General features: G+C 38.6%; 1 protein-coding gene across 1 annotated transcript in view; it reads left to right on the top strand.

The window, feature by feature from the left end:
* The window catches only part of LOC149843392 (villin-3-like), a 73,546-nt gene extending 53,780 nt beyond the window's left edge, over window positions 1-19,766 (top strand). Inside the window, exons 16-24 of the mRNA XM_089999759.1 lie at window positions 104-232; window positions 550-697; window positions 846-856; window positions 950-1,090; window positions 1,171-1,296; window positions 2,368-2,433; window positions 17,576-17,828; window positions 19,095-19,327; window positions 19,516-19,766. Coding sequence (XP_089855885.1) covers window positions 104-232; window positions 550-697; window positions 846-856; window positions 950-1,090; window positions 1,171-1,296; window positions 2,368-2,433; window positions 17,576-17,828; window positions 19,095-19,327; window positions 19,516-19,629 — 1,221 coding nt within the window. The 3' untranslated portion in view covers window positions 19,630-19,766. The remainder of the gene's footprint in view (window positions 1-103; window positions 233-549; window positions 698-845; window positions 857-949; window positions 1,091-1,170; window positions 1,297-2,367; window positions 2,434-17,575; window positions 17,829-19,094; window positions 19,328-19,515) is intronic.
* Window positions 19,767-21,640: the final 1,874 nt, after the last annotated feature.

Genomic DNA, 21,640 nt, shown 5'->3' with positions numbered 1-21,640 from the left:
TCTTATTGCTAACTGTTTGCATGATGAAACCTTATATCTGGTGTGTTAACAATGAATATATTAGTAGCGAATTCTGCTCATGAATTTGCAATTTTATGATCAGGTAGCTTCATCTTTGAGGACCACAGATTGTTTTGTGCTGCAATCGGGATCATCAATTTTTATTTGGCATGGAAATGGAAGCACTAATGAACAGCAACAGTTAGCTGTGAAAATTGCTGACTTCCTGAAGGTGTGTTATCGATCGATGTAATTCTTTTGCACCTTGAGTTCTTAATTCTTTCTATGTAGTGTATGTAATGTGAAAACACGATAACTTTCTTGCTCTTTTTGGGACATCAGTTCTAACCTTGTAATGCATAATAAAATTGTTTTTCTTGTTATGTGCTATTTTCAAGGTCTTGTTACTAAATTTTTTTTCATGTATGTATATTTGCATGTTTCATAGTAAATTTCATTGTCAATTTTCTGGTTTGACAAATATTTAATATTTCGCTGACTGAATCTACCCATTGCAATACAACCTTATTTTCAACCCTTTACTTGCAGCCAGGGGTGACTTTGAAGCATGCAAAAGAAGGAACTGAGACATCTGCTTTCTGGTCTCTTCTTGGAGGCAAGCAGAGCTATACAAGCAAGAAAACCACACAGGAGATTGTTAGACATCCTCGCTTGTATGAATTTTCTTTTAATAAAGGTAGTTGGTGCTTCTGAAATGCTTCCTTTTTTAATATGAAAATTTTCTTATCTGCTTGTTAGCTTTTTTTTCTTATCTTTATCTATTTTCATGACAAGGTTATTAAACATTTAGGACTAACTTTTTTTTTGTTTTATTTTCATTTCAGGAAAGATGGAGGTGAGACTTTTATTGCATAAGTTTTTATTTAAAATATACTCTAGATCTTCTGTAGAGGATGTTCTTATCATTTATATTTGCCACTAATTGAAGGCCTCAGAGGTTTATAACTTCTCCCAAGATGATCTGTTGACGGAGGATACAATGATACTCGACACTCATGCTGAGGTCTTTGTTTGGGTTGGGCAATCTGTAGAGCCTTCAGAAAAGCATAAGGCTTTTGAAATTGGCGAGGTGGTGTTATAAGATGTCCATTGATTAAGATTTATTGTGTCATTATATGATGTTGCTAATATGTTGGGAAATCTTTTCAGAAATATCTAGAGCTAGCAGCTGCTTATGAAGGGTTACCTTTAGATGTGCCACTTTACAAAGTCACAGAAGGGAACGAGCCATCTTTCTTTACAACATACTTCTCATGGGATTCTGCTAAAGCTAATGTAAACATTTATTCTCTTTTCTTGTTTCGTTTGTGGTCTGGTCTACTGTAAAAAGCTGCACATCATCTTGTTCTATCATGTTATTCTAAAAATAATTAACTATGATGCTTATAAAAAAAAAAAATCCTTTTTTACTAATGCACTGATTTGGTTGTTGGTGATTTAGTTTGTGGACTTCTGAGTTATCAAAATGGGGATGCGATAATCTAAAAGGAGGGGAAAAGAACCATGTCTTGTTGAACAATACCTGTCTTTTAGTAATTATCTTTTTCTTACTTCAAGCTCCCCTATCCTTGATCTGAAATGTATAATGGAATCTTATGCCCATGGAACCTTTTTCTTTTTCTTCTTTCCTCATAAGTTCCTTCACACTTATACATAAAAGGATTATAGCCTACAAATTAAATCTACCTTCAGAAATGCACTTTCTTTTGGCTTTTTCTTGTATCCCTTCTCACACTTTCTGTGTTTCATATTTATGCCCGTATATTCTTCCTTGTATTGTTATGAAGCATTTTCTAGCCAATATTCAGATGTATTTTCCTAGGTTCTCATCCATGTATCATGGTATTAAATTCTGAAGTTCCACATGAGCAATTGGTTTTTAAATCCATTGTTCATGAGATTGTTTTACTAATTTATTTTTTTCATTACAAAATGTTTCAAAATTCATGAGATGGATCCATTTGGAATTTTTGGAAACCCCAAAAATGGATATGCATTTTAAAGGTTAAAGGGATGTCTTTTGAAATGAGGCACTATTGCATCAGGACATTATACAACGATTGGAGAAAATTGCAGGATAAGGGTAGCTAGGCTGGTTGTTGGGTGTATTAAGTATTAGTTGCTATTTCTTCCCTTTGGAGATTCTTGATTTTTTTTTTCAAAAAAAAAAATGGATAGTACCTTGTAACTCTTATCATATGGCATTATTATTTATTTAATAAAATCCATCCCTGTTCTCTTTCTCTCTGGAGACACATACAAATGTATGAGTTCATGTGTGCATGCACGCTTGCATGTGTAGTTTAGTTATTCAGTCACCTGCCTAAGTTTTAAGTTATACTGCAGGTTTCAGGAAATTCGTTTCAGAAAAAGCTTCTGACACTGTTGGGAGCACCATTCCATGCCACAGAGGTAAATCCATATTCATGTTCTTCACTTTTGAGTACCTAAATTGATGTCGAAGCATAAAAAATATTATTGATACACACATACATGCACACATATAGATGAATGTATATACCTCCTGATCTATTGTTTGTTGCTCTCTTGAAATTCATCATATTCTTATATGGTATATTCATATAATAATTCTGGTAGCTCACAACATCATCATGCTTGCATTATGCTACACCTGAACTATAGTTTGCATTTTCTGCTTCCATTCTGTTGATTCTTAAACCTTTTACATTTTGGTATTGTTATTTTCTTTCTTAGAATGTATTTTAGGACAAATATGTATTTTCTTTTTTATTGTTTTTTTGTATTTTATAAGTATATTATGTAATATACATATATCATATTCTTTTTTATTTAGGTGTGAGATCTATCAAAGCAAGAAGATGAAAAAAGAGAGGTTAAGAGGAAGCACAAAAGGAAACTTTATTTTTTCAAAAATTAGAGAATTACAACAATATATGAGTGACATCCCCTCTACCTCACTACAAGACAAAAACTGTTGACTTTACACTAACTGAAAATGTACGAGAATACTCCTAGAAAGAATAAAATGTACACATATATACAATATAAGGGTAGCACTCAAGATGGTCATACATATGATACACACGTCTCAACACTCTCCCTCAAACTTGAGATGATGTAAGAGGAATCATCCCAAGTTTGGAAAGGAATGAACTAAAATATAAGGGAGCAAGACTCTTAGTGAACACGTCTGCAATTTGATCCTTAGAGATCACATGCTCAAGAGAGATAACTCCATCTTAGTAAGCTCTCTTAGTAAAGTGATAATTTATCTCAATATGCTTAGTCCTTTCTTGAAACTCTGGATTCTTTGCCATATAAATGGCACTCATATTGTCACAATACAAAGAGGTCCATCCGCAAATTGAAACTCCTAATTCTTTTATTAACCACCTAATCCAAACAATTTCAGCTATAACTTGGGATATAGCCTTATATTCTACTTCAGTTGTGGTTAATGCAATTTTTTATTGCTTCTTGCTTTTCCAAAAGATGAAAGAGCTCCCAAGAAAATTACAAAATCCAGTAGTAGAGAGAGTCTTGGGTAGAGCCTCCAAAATCCGCATCCCAAAAAGCTTTAAGATCTTTGGAGGAGGATGAAGAGAAGAACATCCCATAATCTATAGTGTCTCTCACATATCTAATGATCTAAAGTACTGCAACAAGATGAACTGATTTGGAAGAACTCATAAATTGACTGACCACATGAACAACATAGGTGATATCTAGCTTGGATATGGTCAAGTAAATCAAACTCCCAACTAACTGCCTTTATACAACTGAATCCTCTAGCTCTACTCCATCCGAAGGCCTTAATTTTACATTTGTTTCCATAGAACTAACTTGTTTAAAATCATTTGGTAGCCTCGCCTTTATAAAAAGAATAGTTTTTGCTGAGACAAGTCAAGTCCTCTCTTTGAGTATGCAACTTCCAGGCGAAGGAAATATTTTAAATTTTCTAGGTTCATTTTAAGATGCTAGCCAACTTCTTCTTGGTATCATCCATCTTCTGTAAATCATCACCTGTAATGGTTATATCATCAATATATAAATGCAACATACACTTTCTGTGGGAAGATGACACAAACAACGCTGGATCATAATAGCTTTGCTCAAAATCAAGAGACTTAAATAATCAAACTGAACTTTTCAAACCAAGCCCGAGGTGCCTATTTGAGTTCATATAAAGCTATTCCCAATATGCAAACTCTACTCTGCGAATCAGAATACCCTTTTGGTAGCTCCATATACATCTGCTCATCCAGATCTCCATTCAAGAAGGCATTTTTCACATGTAACTGCTATAAATTCTTTTATCTCACAAAGACAACCACAAACATGGTCCTTATAGTGGTCATATGAGCCACATGTGTAAATGTTTCAGCAAAGTCAATCCCAAAGTGTTAACTATAACACTTTGCCACTAACCTTGCTTTGTATCTTTCAATGGATCCATCTGCCTTAGGGCCCGTTTGCATGTCACGAAAAATGGGGGTTTTGTGGAAATGCATAGGCGCCCGTGCCATTTCCACAGGCCTCACAATGAAAAACACAAACATGGGAGCTACTCTCATCGCGAAAAGCAGCCCCCATTTTACACGTTGGACCTCCCTTTCCATGGATTTAGTTCTCGTGGGGGAGGGGTGGTCTGATTCATTTTCTGTAAAAGGTGTCACGATACCTTCTTTCGTGACAAACAAACACACCGTTAAGTCTTAATCTTGTAAATCCATTTACACCCCACTACATTCTTTCTAGATGGGAGTTTCACAAGATCCCAAGCATACATTCTCTCCAAAGCATTCAACTCTTCAATCATCGCCTACTGCCACTCCTTTTTATAAGCTATTTTCGCATAAGAGTTAAACTCAACATAAGAGTTAATTAAAGCCATGAATGCACGATACTTAGAAGAAAAAGATTCATAAGAAATAAAATGAGTAGGGGGAAAAAATATTCAAGAACTCCGATGTACCTGAATAGGAGAGGAAGGTGTAAGATCTTGAACTGTGTGCTTAGAATCAGTTGGAAGAGAATCAAAGTTGGCCTCTAAAATCTCAACTTCTTCCTGCTTAATTCGATCTATGAAAGGTACTGTAACGCCCCAAAATCTTGGACTTGAAACCTTTTATGAAAAGGTTGAAAGTTTTGAAATCAATCATTTATCAGAGTTGATTACCAAAAATGTCCTCAAGAGCGAAATGTCAAGGAAAGGGTCTCATCTTGATCTCATCACGTCATCGTGTCATCGCAAGCTGCCTCAACCTGTCCACCACCTACCCATGAAATGGGTCAGTTTTGCGAAAAACTAGTAGAAGTGCAAAAGACAAATGAGGAACAAAGACTACAATAAGCAAGATAATTGCTTAACTAAACAGGAAAAACAAAACAGAGCTAACCATATATGTTGTCGAGTATGGCAAGCAAAACTCCAGTAAAGCCAATAGCTAAATACTAGAGCAGTAAGAAACAAAGTGTTGAACAAGCAAAATAGGCATCTATAGCAATTCAACTGATTCTATAGGTAGGAGAGTAACTAACTCTACCACGCAGTCAAGCATAGTAAGCATAGTAACTGAATAAGCATCTATAACGGAGCTCACAATGCATGCAATTACCACCGAATTCTTCAGTTCACCGACAAATAACTATATTAATTATAAAGTGCAAGCTATTGCACAACAAACAATTTATAAGCTACCCGTGATTAAGCAATCACATGACAACAGTTATATATTAACTATAAGGTGTAGGCAGCTTGTAAGACAAACAACTACATTAATCCAAGTGGTAAACAGTTCGTAGATTACGACCTGTGAGCAGTTACATTCGTCATATAAACAGTTCATAGATTACGAGCTGTAAGTGTTAAAATGTAATATATATATATACATATATAATAATAATAATAATAATATTATTATTATATTTTCTTTTCTTTTAATTTTTTTGTACAATAAATATTATCTAGTTCGTATTGAACTAGATAATAACTAGTTTGGTTAAGTTTCACTTGGAACTTAACCAAAAAGCTAGTCGTTGGAACTAGTCCAACGACTAGAAGGGAGAGCTCCTTATGAGCTCTCCCAATAGCTCTTGTATAAATAGGGGTACAACCTCTCTTGTAAACTTCACTTCTTGTATTGCTTTTCAAGCATCTTTTTATATAAATAAAAATTATTTATTTATGTGTGTGTTGTTCCTATTTTACCCTTTTTAAGGGCTTTGCTTAAAGTATCCTTTAGACACTTCTTTTGAGTGTTCCAATGGCGTTCGTGGAAGACCACCATTTTGTTACATGGTATCAGAGCAACGAGAATATTAGATCTTGGAGAAAACTGCCTCGGTTTTCGTGCCCTTTGCAAAAGTATTTCGCCACTTGAAGAGAAGTGTTTTATCACTTCATTGGAAGAGCTCCTACATCTTATATCTCTTTCTTTTTCATTCTTTTATTGTTCTTCTCTTCTATCCCTATTCTTTCTCTCCCCTTGTAATCGATGGATAACAATGATAAAGTCACCATCATTCCCATGAAATTAAGTGATACAAACTATGTAACATGGGCTTGAATCATGAAGCACAATATATGGGGAAAAGGTCTTTAGGGGATTGTGGACGGTTCCAATTCGAAACCTAAACTATCTCTTACCAAAAAAGAGGGAGATAAAGAGGTTCCTCTATTGGAAGAGGAGAAAATCAAGACCCTAGCCTCTTGTGAGAAAAAATGGAAAGAGTGGAGAATGGCTCATGCAAAAATAATGTCACGGCTTATCAATAGTGTTGACATTAAAAAGTGCTCAAGTCTTGCCAAGTTTGATCATGCTGATAAGGCATGAGAATACCTTAAAAATATGTATTCCCTTAAAGATATTGCACATGTGTGCAACCTCTAAGAAAGAGTTTGAATAATGACCCAAGGAGATAAAACGATTCGTGAATACTACAATGGGTTGTCGGAACTTTGGGAGGAACTTTCTCTTTTAGAACCAAAGTGGCATTGTGCCGAAGACATCGAGCTTCGCCAAAAGCAACTCGATGTTGAACACTTTTACTAGTTTATAACTGGATTAAGGCCAGAATTTGAAACCACCAAATCAGCCCTTCTTCACTAGAGAAAAATTCCTTCCATTGTTGAAACTATTGAAGAATTAACAATAGAGGAAAATCGTCTCCGGAAAGGTTCCTCTAAAGCTGATGATGATTCCGTCCTAGCTGTATCTAGGCTTAGGAATCATACTCGCACCTACAGGCCACCTCATTTTGGGAGGCAAAATAGCGAGTTCGATAAAAAAAAAGTGATTTGTCATCACTGTCATGAACTGGGGCACTATAGGCCTCAATGTCCAAAATTAAAGAAAAGAGATGAAAAGAAGGTTGCATCAGTTGAAGAATCAAAAGACCAAGATGCACCTGTTTCTATGGCTCAACTTATGGAGATTCTTCAGCCTCTTCTTCAAAGGGCCTCTTCTTCCGCTGAAGCCTCAACTGGAGCGACAATTGCATCTGTTTCCAGTCCAGGTAACTTTCCTTGGCTTTTAGATTTTGGTGCCTCATTTCATATGATCCCACATTATAAATGCTTATCCGAATGTCTAAAAAATAACTCAAGTATTTCAAAAGTCTTTACAACAGATGAAACATCTCTTGAAATAAAGGAAATTTGGTGTTTTGAAAAAACCAAAACTTTTTGTGTTCCAGAAGTTAGATATATCCCAAAACTTAATTTGAATCTCTTATCTGTTTCTCAAATTTCTGATTATGGATGTAATATATCATTCTCTTCTGATGGTTGCTGGATACAGGATCGCCAGTCATGGAAGCTGATTGGGGAAGGCCATAGAGAAGGACTATATTACATGGACTTTTTGGAATTACCCAAGAATGTTTTTTGTTTAAATGTTCAGAAATTGGAAACAGACTTATGACACAAAAGACTTGGCCATCCTCATATGTCTAAAATCCAATATTTTTCAAGTTTGGAAAAGTTTTGTAAATCTGAAAATTTTGCTTGTAAAGATTGCATTCTTGGAAAAATGAAAAGATTACCTTTTTCTAGTAGAACTTTTGTCTCTTTAAAACCTCTTGAGTTAATACATTCGGATGTTTGGGGACCCGCACCAGTGATTTCTAAAGGTGGTTTTGCATATAATGTCATTTTTATAGATGATTTTACTAGACATACTTTGATTTATTTTCTTAAACATAAATCCAAAGTTTTTACTCACTTTCAAATATTTCATAAAATGGTCACAAACAAATTTCAAAGTAATGTCCCTATTTTTTGCACTAATTCAGGGGGAGAATTTATGTCTAGAAAGTTTAAAAACTATCTTAATTCATATGATATTATTCATCAACGATCTTGCCCAAATACCCCGCATCAGAATGGTCTTGCAGAACGCAAACATCGTCACATTATGGAGACCACTCAGACTTTGCTAATAGCAAGCTAAATGCCAAAAGGGTATTGGGCTGAAGCAGCTTTAACTGCTACTTATCTCATAAATCGAATGCCATCTTCTTCTTTGGAAAACATATCTCTGATTGAAAAACTTTATACCTTAGCCCAGATTACTCCAGACTAAGAGTATTTGGTTGCAAATGTTTTGTATTTACAAACAAAAATGATAAATTCTCTCCTCATGCTATTCCATGTGTCTTTTTAGGATATGCCGAAAACCAAAAAGGGTACCGATGTTACGATGTTCAAAATAATAAGTTATATGTGTCAAGGAATGTAACCTTCCTTGAAAAAGATTTTTTTTTAAAGTGAAAAACCCAAGGATATTACTGAATATTCTTTTTTAATTGACTTAACTTCCAAATCTGATGAAGAGGATTTTGAATATATTTTTGACAATGATCAAAGCCCTACTAGCTATGAACATGGTATTGAAGATCAAACTAGTAGGGATGTTAGTCTTCAGTATTCAAGACGAAGAATTGGAGAGCAACGCCCCCCCCCCCCCCCCCCATGTGCGTTAGAAAGATTTTCTGAATCTCCTCCTCGTAAGACTTCTAGAATCTCTAGACCCCCCAAGGAAGTTTGTCTTATGAATCGTTTTTACCCTCATATAGGGCAGCTCTTGCTTTAATTCAATCCTATGTTGAACCTTCCTCATATTTTGAAGCCCAAAATCATGCAGAATGGATTGAAGCTATGAAATTAGAGCTAGATGCTTTAGAAAAGGCCAATACTTGGTCCATCCAAAATCTACCTCTTGGAAAGAAACCTATAGGTTGTCGATGGGTCTATAAAGTCAAAACCAAAAGTGATGGAACCCTCGAAAGATATAAGGCACGACTTGTAGCCAAAGGTTAGCCCAAGAGTATGACATTGATTACGAAGAAACCTTTGCTCCTGTGGCTCGAATGACCACAGTTCGAACTTTAATTGCCTTAGCCTCTATTAAGAAATGACCTATATTTTAAATGAACGTTAAAAATGCCTTCTTAAATAGGAGTCTTGTTGAAGAAGTGTATATGAAAGCTCCTCCTGGTATTAGTCTTCCTAAGGGTAAGATTTTTCGTCTTGAGAAAGCGTTTTATGGTCTTAAACAGGTACCAAAATCCTGGTATGACAGGTTTAGTCATGTTATGACTGATATTGGTTTTCGTTCTTGTTTAACTGACACTGCCTTGTTTATTAAGCAATCTGATGAAGGTATCATCATTCTTCTTCTTTATGTGGGTGATATGAACATCACTGGAGGTGACAAACAAGGAGTTGCTAATATCAAAACTCTTCTTAAAACTCATTTTGAGATGTCTAACCTAGGACTATTACGATATTTCCTAGGAATAGAATTTGCTTATTCCCCTAAAGGGTATTTGATATCTCAATCTAAATTTGCTTCTGACATTGTTTGCAGGTCTGACATCTCAGATAAAAATAAAGTAGATACTCCAGAAGTAGTTAATGTTAAGATGAAAATTGATGATGGAGAACGACTTGAAGATCCTATTCCATTTAGACAACTTGTTGGAGCTCTTTCCTACCTTTCTATCACTCGGCCAGACATTGCACATGCTGTCCACACAGCTAGTCAATTTCAACATACTCCCACCTCTGTTCACATGAGAGCAGTCTTACGCATTATTAGATATTTAAAGAGTTCTCTTTCACGAGGACTCTTTTTGTCTGCATCATCTTCTTTAAATTTAATTTCTTATACTGATGCTGACTGGGAAGGTGATCCTAATAATAAGCACTCAACACTAGTTTTTGTGTGTTCTTAGGTGAATCTCGTATCGTGGAGGTGCAAGAAGCAGCAGAAGGTCTCTCTTTCCTCCACTGAACCCGAATATAGAGCCATGGCAACCACCACAATGGAAGTTGTTTGGCTCCAAAGACTGTTAGTTGAAGCAACACAGGCCTCGCGCATGTGCTGTGACAATAAGAGTGCAATCTACATCGCAAGCAACCAGACCTTTCATGAACGCACCAAACACATATAAATGAATTGTCACTATGTCCGAGAGGAGTACCTACACGACATCATTGATCTGCCATATATTACATCCGAGTACCAACTAGCAAATTTCTTCACCAAACCTCTTACGACTCCCAGATTCCACTTCCTCTTAGACAAACTTTCGCTAATTGTATCGTAAGTTTGAGGGGGTGTTAAAATGTAATATATATACAAACAAACAAACAACAACTACGCCTTCATCCCAAAACAATTAGGGTCGGCGATATGAACCAACAAAGAAAATCATTATGGGTCTTCCACATGAATCCTTCTCCTCCATTCATTTCTATTCAATGCCATGTCCTCGGTGAGGTTCAAAGCATTCATATCCTTTCTTATCACCTCCATCCATGTCTTCCTAGGCCTACCCCGACCTCTTTTAACTAATATATTTTCCCATTTCTCCATCCTTCTAACTGGAGCATCATTAGGCCGTCGTCGAATATGTCCAAACCACCGTAAACGATTCTCTCTCATCATATTTTCAATGGGTGCAACGCCTACCTTCTTACGTATCTCCTCGTTCCGAATCTTATCTTTTATTGTATTTCCACACATCCATCTCAGCATACGCATCTTAGCTACACTCATTTTTTGAATATGATGTCTCTTGGCAGCCCAACATTCCGTACTATATAGTAAAGCGGGCCTAATAGTCGTCCTATAAAACTTTCCCTTCAACCGCAATGGCATTCTACAATCGCACAACACTCCAGTTGCACTCTTCCATTTCATCCACCCAACCTTTATCCTATGATTTACATCTCCATCAATTTCTCCATACTTTTGAATGATAGATCCCAAATATTTGAAAGAATCATCCACCGGTATTTCGTGCTCACCAAGCTTCACTACACTCCCATCACTACTTCGTTGCTTACTAAATCGACATTCCATGTATTCTGTCTTACTCTTACTCAACTTAAAACCTCTTGCTTCCAATGTCTGTCTCCATAATTCTAACTTAGCATTAACCCCAGCTCTAGACTCATCAATCAAAACAATGTCATCACCAAACAACATACACCACGGCACATTTTCTTGAATTGATCTCGTAAGCTCATCCATCACTATAGCAAATAGGAAAGGGCTTAAAACAGATCCTTGATGTAACCCAACCGTTATAGGAAAATTGGTTGTCACCCCTCCACAAGTGCGGACATTGGTTACTACTCCTTCATACATATCTTTAATTATACTAATGTACTTGAGAGAAACACCTTTCTTCATCATTGTCCACCAAAGAACGTCCCTAGGTACTCTATCGTAAGCCTTCTCCAAATCAATAAAAACCATATGCAAATCTTTGTTCCTCTCTCTATTTCTCTCAATAAGTTGTCTAAGAAGATGTATAGCTTCCATAGTTGATCTTCCAGGCATAAAACCAAATTGATTCTCCGATATCATGACAATCTTCCTCAACCTAGACTCAATCACCCTCTCCCAAAGTTTCATAGTATGACTCATGAGTTTTATACCACGATAGTTTGTGCAATCTTGTATATCACCCTTATTCTTATATAGAGGCACCAAAGTACTCTTCCTCCACTCATTAGGCATCTTATTTGTCCGCCAAATCTTGTTAAAAAGATTTGTCAACCATTCTAAACCTTTCTCTCCCAAGCATTTCCAAGCCTCGATAGGTATACCATCTGGGCCAACTGCCCTTCTTGATTTCATTTTCTTCAAAGCCTCTGCAATTTCTTTCTTTTGAATCTTGCGCATGAAGTCACGATTCATCTCATGAAAAGGAATTGAAAAGTCTCCAAGATCCTGAGCATGACTTTCATTAAATAGCTTATCAAAATAATCTTTCCATCTCTCCTTAATCTCCTCATCTTTGACTAAAACCCTTTGCGTTTCATCTTTGATACATCTAACCATACCCAGATCCCTCGATTTGCTATCTCTCATCTTTGCAAGCCTATAAATATCTTTCTCACCCTCTTTGGTATCCAACTATAATAATAATAATATTATATTTTATTTTCTTTTAATTGTTTTGTACAATAAATATTATCTAGTTCGTATCGAACTAGATAATAACTAGTTTGGTTAAGTTCCACTTGGAACTTAACCAAAAAGCTAGTCGTTGGAACTAGTCCAACGAGACTAGAAGGGAGAGCTCCTTATGAGCTCTCCCAATAGCTCTTGTATAAATAGGGCCCTCTTGTAAACTTCACTTCTTGTAATGCTTTTCAAGCATCTTTTTACATAAATAAAAATTATTTATTTATGTGTGTGTTGTTCCTATTTTACCCTTTTTAAGGGTTTTGCTTAAAGTGTCTTTTAAACACTTCTTTTGAGTGTTCCAAGGGCGTTCGTTGAAGACCACCATTTCGTTACAGTAAGCAGTCACATTTGTCATAAGAGACGCAAGCCAACAAGTGCTATATTACAACAAGCACGAATAGTTCTACCAAGTAGGAAAGCAAGTCATATGCTAATATATTGCAACTAGCGTAATGTTATTATCATAAGCATTTAAGTAGTACGAGCAGCTAGTTATTAGCCAAGGACTGCATAAGCAGTTTAACCAACAAGAGTAGCGTCACAACAGGCGTGCATAGTTCAACGAGTAGTACACTGAACTACAGGGCAAACAAGCAAGTCATGTCATAGTATGCACATCTCAATAATACTGTGAGTAGATTACATTTTGTTCTAATTAATAACTGGTCGTTGTGGGTACGCAAAAGGCACTAAACGTAAAAACAATCGAGATCGATTTGGGGGTCTATTATGCCATGTATTTTATGCTACCCCGAATGACTGACTGAGTTCGCTCCTAAGGGGACGATCAGTGATCAAGGGAGTAAATCCCCAAAGGCATTCATGGCCCGTGGATGCATCCAAACTTCTACATAAGTGGCCTGAAGGCTATCTTTGTAGCATTTTCCCTAACTCCAATGACTGGGGAAGCCGAGTCATTTGCCCAAAATTGTCATTAATGGCCTGTCCATCGGAGTTTTGTACCATCTATCATCTCTCTTGATAAACCATTTCGAACGGGCACGACGTGGGTTTCTTAACCATCGCCTCATTCTACATGCTTGGGTCCATTATGCTCGCTCGAGTATCTTGCTTGTGAAGGCGCATAGTCACCATTTAGTGAATTATATGTGTCAATGCACATTTGAGGCAACCACACACCTCTCATCCTACTCACCGCAGTACGCAATATATCTGTTCAAAAGTACAACTGCGATGAGAAGGGTCAACTCATAGTGAGGGTAACAACACTATTTTGTAATCTCAAACGCGTGCCATTGCACGTTCGAGGTAAACACAGACCTCTCATCCTACTCATCGTAGTACGCAATGTACCTGTTCAAAAGTACAACTACGATGAGAAGGGTATGGATTTCTCAAAAGGAAATCCCCACAACAATGCTTTGCCGATAAGATTCGGTGTAACTATTCAAATTCAAACTTGTCATGCTCAGGTCCTTTAGACCATCACGAGCCTCTTGCTTGTTAGGCGAACACCGACTACATGATTAACAAAGAGTGTCAAAACATGCCTCGAGGTTACTACAGATCTCTCATTCTTCTCCTCGTAATCCAAACATATTGTACATGACTAAGAGTACAACTATGAGGAGAGGGGCATGAATTTGTCAGAAGAAATCCATCAGCAATCATCTCGCGAAGGAAAAACACCAACTATCTTAGTTTGGCCAGAAAACCCAATAACTAGGTCTCGCAGCAAGGGTGATGCAACACCGATCTAGCGATGACGTAGGTTCCTGAGTAGAATCTTCACCCATCTCATGCACATGCCCTTAAACAGGGTTATCTGAGTTGTATCGGATACGCGAACTGAAGTTATAAAACACTTTTCCCCAACACATCGATTTGGGAGATTCAGCCGCTATCTCTCAAAAGTCTTCCGAAATCTGCTTTATAAAACTATACGTTTCAAAATTAGGTTGATGCTTAAAACTCATTCTTTTTGAAGAATCAAGTGTATAAGTGTGCATCGTGTCTTTTAAGACAAATAAACATGTTGAAATACTCTCAAAGCTGCTCTCAGTGAGTGCAAGCTAACAAAGAGCAAGCCCGTGCACGCTACAATGCGACGGTAAAGCACGATCAATCCTCAAAGTGCAAAACTGTGTGTCGAACACAAAACCTCGTAAGCAGTGCATAAGGTACAAAAATCATATATCAGCTAATCAACCAAGCAAGTACATGAATACCCAAAGCAATGCACGAGGTACAAAACCGTACCTCGGCCAAACAAACACGCAAGCAAGTGAATGCATATGCACAAGGTACAAAACCTCACCTTGGCATGTACACATAAGCAAGTAAATATGCAAGGCTGAAAAGAGCATCAATATCTTAAACCAATAAGAACAGAAAGGAAAGCCTTGGCGCATAAAGCGCGGGGCAACAAAAAGGAAAGTGCAGAAAGTAAATGTGGAACAGAAGCCTGGGCACATATAGCGCGGCGGCAAAGGACAATAAAGTAAAAAGCCATGGCGCATAAAGCGCGAGGCAACAGAAAAGTAAAAAGGACAAGGATCGCAAAATTGTGTCCTTGAGTTAAAAGGCATACGTATATATTTTATACGTATACATATATCATCGTCCTCTTTCATTTTTAATTATATTTCCTTATTTTAGCATTTATCTGTTCATTGTCCTTTTATGCAAGAATCCCCTACCTTGAGGGGTTGCAGGTCCTCGTACGCGGTAAGCGTGGGCTCAAGCTACGAAGAGCGAGCCAGCTCCGTCGTGCAACTTGCAAGTCGTAAAAGCGTTAGCATGGCATAATCCAAAACAAGAGGGGTCTGATTATACCAGTAGTGGTACCGGACCCGGCAGGCAGGGAGCTCAGCTTCCCGCAGAAGAGCAACCGAGGCAACAAAGGCAGGGAGCCCTAGGTCCCGTCTGCTGGAATAGAAAGGCCTCCTGACAGGGCCTTGCTGGCTGCAGCCAGTAGGCAACGACAGAGGTAGGGAGCCTTGCTCCCTGCATGCCCGATCCACAGAGAGGGTTAGGGGGCTCGGCCACCTGCCAACCCTGCGGAAGAGCACAGAGGCAGGGGCAGACAGAAGGCGATAAGGGCAGGGAAACGAAAAGAGCCAGGGGGCTTTTCTCTGTCAGACGGGTTGCAGTGGCTGGGGGCCCAGCCCCAGACAGATCCGAAAAAACAGAGACAGGGAGCATCCCTTGCAAACGCCGCAGTATTGGCCCAAAGGCCGAGCCACTGCGAAGCATCATCCACTGATTCCGACATTGAAAATGTCAGTGCAGGTAGGAGAGTTGTTTTGACTCCCCACCTGAGCCAACACATACCAAACATCCGAGAGCCTACATAGCAACAAGGGAACCAAGAACAACAACATGTTGCAGCGTGCTGCAGTGTGGCCAGACAAAACTGCAAGACAACGCGAGGCACAAGGAACCTTGCAGTTAAGCTGCAATACCGAGTAGGTACATGTCTCAGCTGCGACAAAGAGGAAAGCAACACAGAGATCTGAAAAACACCAGTCGTGCACACAGATATGTGTACAATGGACATTCAAAGAGGCCAAGTGCCCAAGCACTTCGTGGCAAGCTAGCACAGCTCCCAGCCACGACGATGTCAGGCATCAAAGCCAACGCTACTCATGCACCAATGCATGAGCAGCAAGCCTGCAGCTCCACCCGCAAACTGGCACAACGATCGAACGAGTGAGCAAGCAAGCCAGGGGCAACAGACATGTTGAACGCGAGAGAGGGGGAGCAAAGAGAGGCTCGACCCTCTCCAAGCAAATAGAAGGACCAGGGAGGGGGCTCGGCCCCTACCCTGTGGAAACAAAAAGGCAGAGAGGGGATCAGCTAAGGGGTGGCTCACTGGAGCTCCGGTGAGGGATGCTGCGGGTGAAGGTCGCCGACGACTTCGGTCGTCGGTGGCCGCGGAGAAAGGGGAGGAGACGGGAGAGGCGAGAGAGAGAGAGAGAGAGAGAGAGAGAGAGTTGAACATTCGAGAGCCCGAGTCTGGGTCAGGCTCGGGTCCGAGTCGGACTCGGATCTTGGTCTGACACGGCGGACCAACCTCGACACGTGTCTGACACCTGTCCGACACAGTTTTTTTTTAACAGGCTTTACAGGTACACTTGGGACACCCACTTGTCTTTAATCATAGGTTTGGCCAAACCTATTATCAAGAGTTTGTGGCTCGGGCTGAATATTAGCATTCCTATCAACACTTTATTCTATTGGAAATTGCGCCAAAAATGAAAAATCAACCTCATTCTCCTTCTCGTCCTTAAGTTGAGAAAAATATGGCATATGCTCATGAAATACCACATGTCTAGAGATGCAAATCTTCTTCCAGTCAGATCATAACATTTATGACATTTCAGTTCATTAGGAATACCAAAGAAACAACATTTCACAACCCGAGAAAAAAGTTTATCTCTATAGTGCCTAGGTAACAAAACAAAACAATTGCAACCAAATATTCTTGGTGTAACATCATACAACTTTTGATAGGGAGAGATACCTTTAAGAAATCTAGATGGCATGCGATTAATCTGATGGATTTCCATACACAACCTCAACCCAGTAGATCTTAGGCACACATTTCCAAGAGAATGAATAGCATTACTCTAAAAGTCCCTCTTATAGCTGAATTAAGTAGCAAATTTAGCTTTGGTCTGCTTGTAGTCCATGATTTGTGGGCTTTCCCATTAAACCCTTGGTCTTTTATTTCTTTTCTATGTTGCACCTTTTTCTCCCCAGTATTCTCAAGTATTTTCCCATTCTATTTTTGGTTCTTTATGTTATATGTCTCCTCTTGTATGTTATGACTTATAATCACTGGGAATCAACATTATCATGATCTTTTTTCCTATTCTGGTTCGGACATCAATAATGCTGTTAGACATCTATTTAGATGTTAAATTGTAGTCATTGCTACTGAGGATGACTTTTTTTTTGTTCTCCATAATTACTGAGGATGGCTTGGTTCAATTATCTTCTTTTGAATGGTTGATTTACTTAAAACTTCTTATCAGCTTTTAATGGGAGAAGGATGTGCTTATGTCATTTCCTGTAGTACATCCATTGTTAGACTTGATATGTTTCTCCCTTGTTTGCAGAAAGCTGACAGTGCTAATCAAGGGGGCCGAACACAAAGAGCCTCTGCTTTGGCGGCATTATCTTCTGCACTTAATCCATCTAGTGGCACCAAAGGCTCATCTGCTCAACGTGCTGGTTACTCTTCGGGACAGGGTTCTCAAAGAGCAGCTGCCGTAGCTGCACTATCATCAGTTCTTACTGCTGAACAAAAGGCATCTTCTGAAGCTACTCCACCCCGTTTCAGGACTTCTTCACATGATGTTACTCCGCCTGGTAATCAGTTGAACGATTCTTCTATTTTTTGTTGTTTTTCTTTACTCATTGAACTTAAAAGTGTCTAATTTCTAGCTTTGTCAACAATAGAAGTGTTCAAATTTATTTTGATAATCACTTGGAAGTATTGTTTGTGAATTGAAAGTTACATTACCATCTTTTTATCTATTGGCAATGTGAGAAATGTTTTGTTTATCTTGGTGAGTGGGCATGCATTTCTCATACTGTCATTTTTATTTTTCAATGTTTCTGGAAAATTCAGGCCTAGGTGTATTGAACATTTTCAACTTGATCAAACTAACATGTCGAGCAAAGTCCAAGCATAAATAAACTCAGGCTATCTTGACTAGTCATGTTGATAAGGAAAAAAAAAGATATTGGAAAAGAAACAGTGGCTTTTAATTTGCCCAGACAATTGAGAACAGATGAATGAATGTATGTTCTTTTCCAGGCTGCTTATTAGTGGTGTGGTGCCCCTTCTTTATCCTAAAACAGAGTCAATGTTATAATCAGAGTTACCGGAAGCGCCCTTGGGAGTGGGGAAGCGCATTTCGGAAGCGCGAAACACTTTCAAAACGTGCTGGGAAGCACTTCCTCCTTTTTTCAATTTTTTTGTATTTTTTTTCTCTTTTTTCGCTTCCCCTCGCTTCCTAGGTCGCTTCCGGTTCGCTTCCGAGATGATTCCTGGTTCGCTTCTAAGTCGCCCCATGCTTCCCGCTTCTTAAAATTTTGAAAGTGCCTCGCTTCCCACTCCCACTTCCTTGACTGGCAACTCTGGTTATAATAGGTCGGCAAGATAATCAAACAAATTATTACCTGCTTATGTATAGTATATGTTCATCTTCTTTGTGCCTATCAAATAATCCTACCCGAACAAGAGTTTTTGAAAATGTTGCTGGCCTTGTGGTGTGTATAAAATACATATTTTTATCTTGAAATACCTGACCCACCTGCCAGTTAGAGATACAGATCCTGCTTTTTGCTGCCACTTGTAATATATGAAGTTTTCTTTTCTCCCAGATCACATTCAGCTTTGTAGTGGTTCCAAAAATACCTTTTTCTTGGCAATTTGAGATTATAGGACTTCAATTTTGGGTTCCATTCTGGCTATAACATTCTCTGAAGCTTGCCCCTGATGATTCTCATATTCAAATGTGTTGAAATATTGCTGCTGTCTATCATTCTCCAATATGTTGAAGAATTACATTTTCTGCTATGCATTCTTTTTTTAATATTTTCTAACGCTAAGTTGCAATAAAACTGCAGATGGCAAGACTCCAAATGAAAGTCCTAAAGCGGAAGATCAACAGGAAGTGGAAAATGCCAAGGAGGCTGCAGAAACAACTGCATCTCTTTCTGAGAGCAACAATGAAGATGAAGGGGAGATACAAGAAGCTCTGTTGGATGAGAACGCAAGCAGCAGAAGCATTTTCAGCTACGAACGTCTTAATACAAAGTCAACCAACCCTGCTAGTGGAATTGACTATAAAAGAAGAGAGGTTAGTTAAGTTGCACTATAGAATGCATGTAAGGTTCAGAATCTTTTGCTTGAAAGTAGCCTGCATCGGACCATTTAGTGTTTTAGTGTTATCCAAGATTTGTTTAAACCTAGTCTCATAATGGTTTGCTCAACCTGATAATAATTGGGATCTACCTTTTTTTATGTATTTTTTGCTCAAATTTGCAGTCTTACCTGTCGGACGAAGAGTTTGAGTCAATCCTTGGCATGACAAAGGAAGTTTTTTATCAACAGCCAAAATGGAAGCAAGACATGCAAAAGAAGAAGGTAGATCTCTTCTAATTGGTCGTACAATGAATGAATGGATGTTATTTTGCCCAATAATTTTTGCATGTGAGAGGTTTCTGGTGGTGTTGGTGGCCTTTGAAGTGAAGATGGCAACATAGCTTCATTATTGCCCTCAGCTGGTTGGCTGTCAGTTTTTTAGCATGGTTTTAGGTCATCATGTATGGCATGGTTTGAGTAGGTAGCTGCCCATTCTTTTATTTTGAAAAAGAGCATGCTTTGATGTTGCTGCTCCTCTTTGCTTGTTGAGTCTCCTTAGTGTGTTGCATAGGTTGGGGGATGTGTGTCTGTCCTTGGGGAAAGGGAGTAAAAATTTGTTAGCTACTTGTGTTACAATGAAGTATGGATACTTGCTACCATAGTAAATCAGATTAATTTTGTTGTCTGGTGATTTGCCTATTCATTTTGTTTCCCCGGTAAATCTATGCCTTGCACTCATGTATACTTCCCCACTTTGGAATCTCTCGGTGGTTATATCTGATAAGGAAGCTGGGGGATAACCCTGTGGGATTCGAATCTGAGACCCCTCTGTTATGATAGTTTTGCCCTAACCATCCAGCTGCCTCATTCGGCCCCAGAATCTCTCGGCAGCTGTGGAACATAAGATGGATATTCCCTTTGTATTAAATAGTGAACAAAAGAATCACCCACAAGGGCTTTGCATGCCTGGTTAGGTGGGTCGGCCTAAGGCTTTCAAGTTGGATGAGGTTGAGAGTTTGGGTGGATGTCCTTTGCTGCAAGGCCAAAGCCAAATAGAAAATTATTCCTGGTGGGCAGAGGGGAGTACTGAGAGTTTTACAGTGCAGCCACCAAGTCAGGTGCCACAGTCAACGTGACGCCTCAGCCTGTAACAGGATGTCCAAACCTTAGCAGTGGTTTCTCCATGCTAAATCAGAAAACAAAAATTAAAAAAAAGATCATGAACAAAGCAATCGATGCTTAATGTGTGAACAGAAGACGGTTGTGTTCCAGCCATGTAGAGATGGGACTGGTAAATGAGAACAAACCAAATAAAGGGTGTTCAAGTTCAGCTTGTTCTTGTGGTGATGCAAGCCGAGCATAAGGTCATGGTGAGCCCTGGCTAAATCAGTCAAGCTTGACCTGGCTCATTTACAAAAAGAAAAAGAAATTTCGATGCTGAAACTTCTTATAGAATTGGATTCTGAACCTACTGAGCCAAGCTTGATCTGGCCTATTTAGAAAATAAATAAATAGTTTGAAATCTGTAAGCAATAGGATTTCAACTCGTCTTATTTTTTGCAAATTAAAAGCTTCAACATCTATACTCTAATTAAAATATATGTTAAAATATGTTTATTACCAATTAACGAGCCTATAGAAGCCGAGCCCAGCTGAGCACTTGTTTGTGTTTGGCATGTCGAGCCTATTTCAGGTGCTCCAAGAAGATCTTTATGACCCTATGTGGAGATAATCGTCCTTAATAAAGACGAAACTTTTCCTGTAATAATGCCAAATTATTGCTTCTTATACAACAACAACAACTACGCCTTCATCCCAAAACAATTGGGGTCAGCGATATGAACCAAAAAAGAAATTCATTTTGGGTCTTCCACATGAATCCTTTTCCTCCAATCATTTCTATCCAACGCCATGTCCTCGGTGAGGTTCAAAGCATTCATATCCTTTCCTATCATCTCCATCCAAGTCTTCCTAGGCCTACCCCGACCTCTTTTAACTAATATATTTTCCCATTTCTCCAACCTTCTAACTGGAGCATCATTAGGCCTTCGCCGAATATGTCCAAACCACCGTAAACGATTCTCTCGCATCTTATTTTCAATGGGTGCAACACCTACCTTCTTACGTATCTCTTCGTTCCGAATCTTATCTTTTATTGTATTTCCACACATCCATCTAAGCATCCGCATCTCAGCTACACTCATTTTTTGAATATGATGTCTCTTGGCAGCCCAACATTCCGTACCATATAGTAAAGCGGGTCTAATAGTCGTCCTATAAAACTTTCCCTTCAACCGCAATGGCATTC

Source organism: Nuphar pumila, chromosome 3 (assembly GCF_984573655.1).
Source record: "Nuphar pumila chromosome 3, dmNupPumi1.hap1.1, whole genome shotgun sequence".
Lineage (NCBI taxonomy): Eukaryota > Viridiplantae > Streptophyta > Magnoliopsida > Nymphaeales > Nymphaeaceae > Nuphar > Nuphar pumila.
The sequence above is the reverse complement of the archived record's forward strand: the minus strand, read 5'-3'. Positions and strand labels throughout refer to the sequence as shown.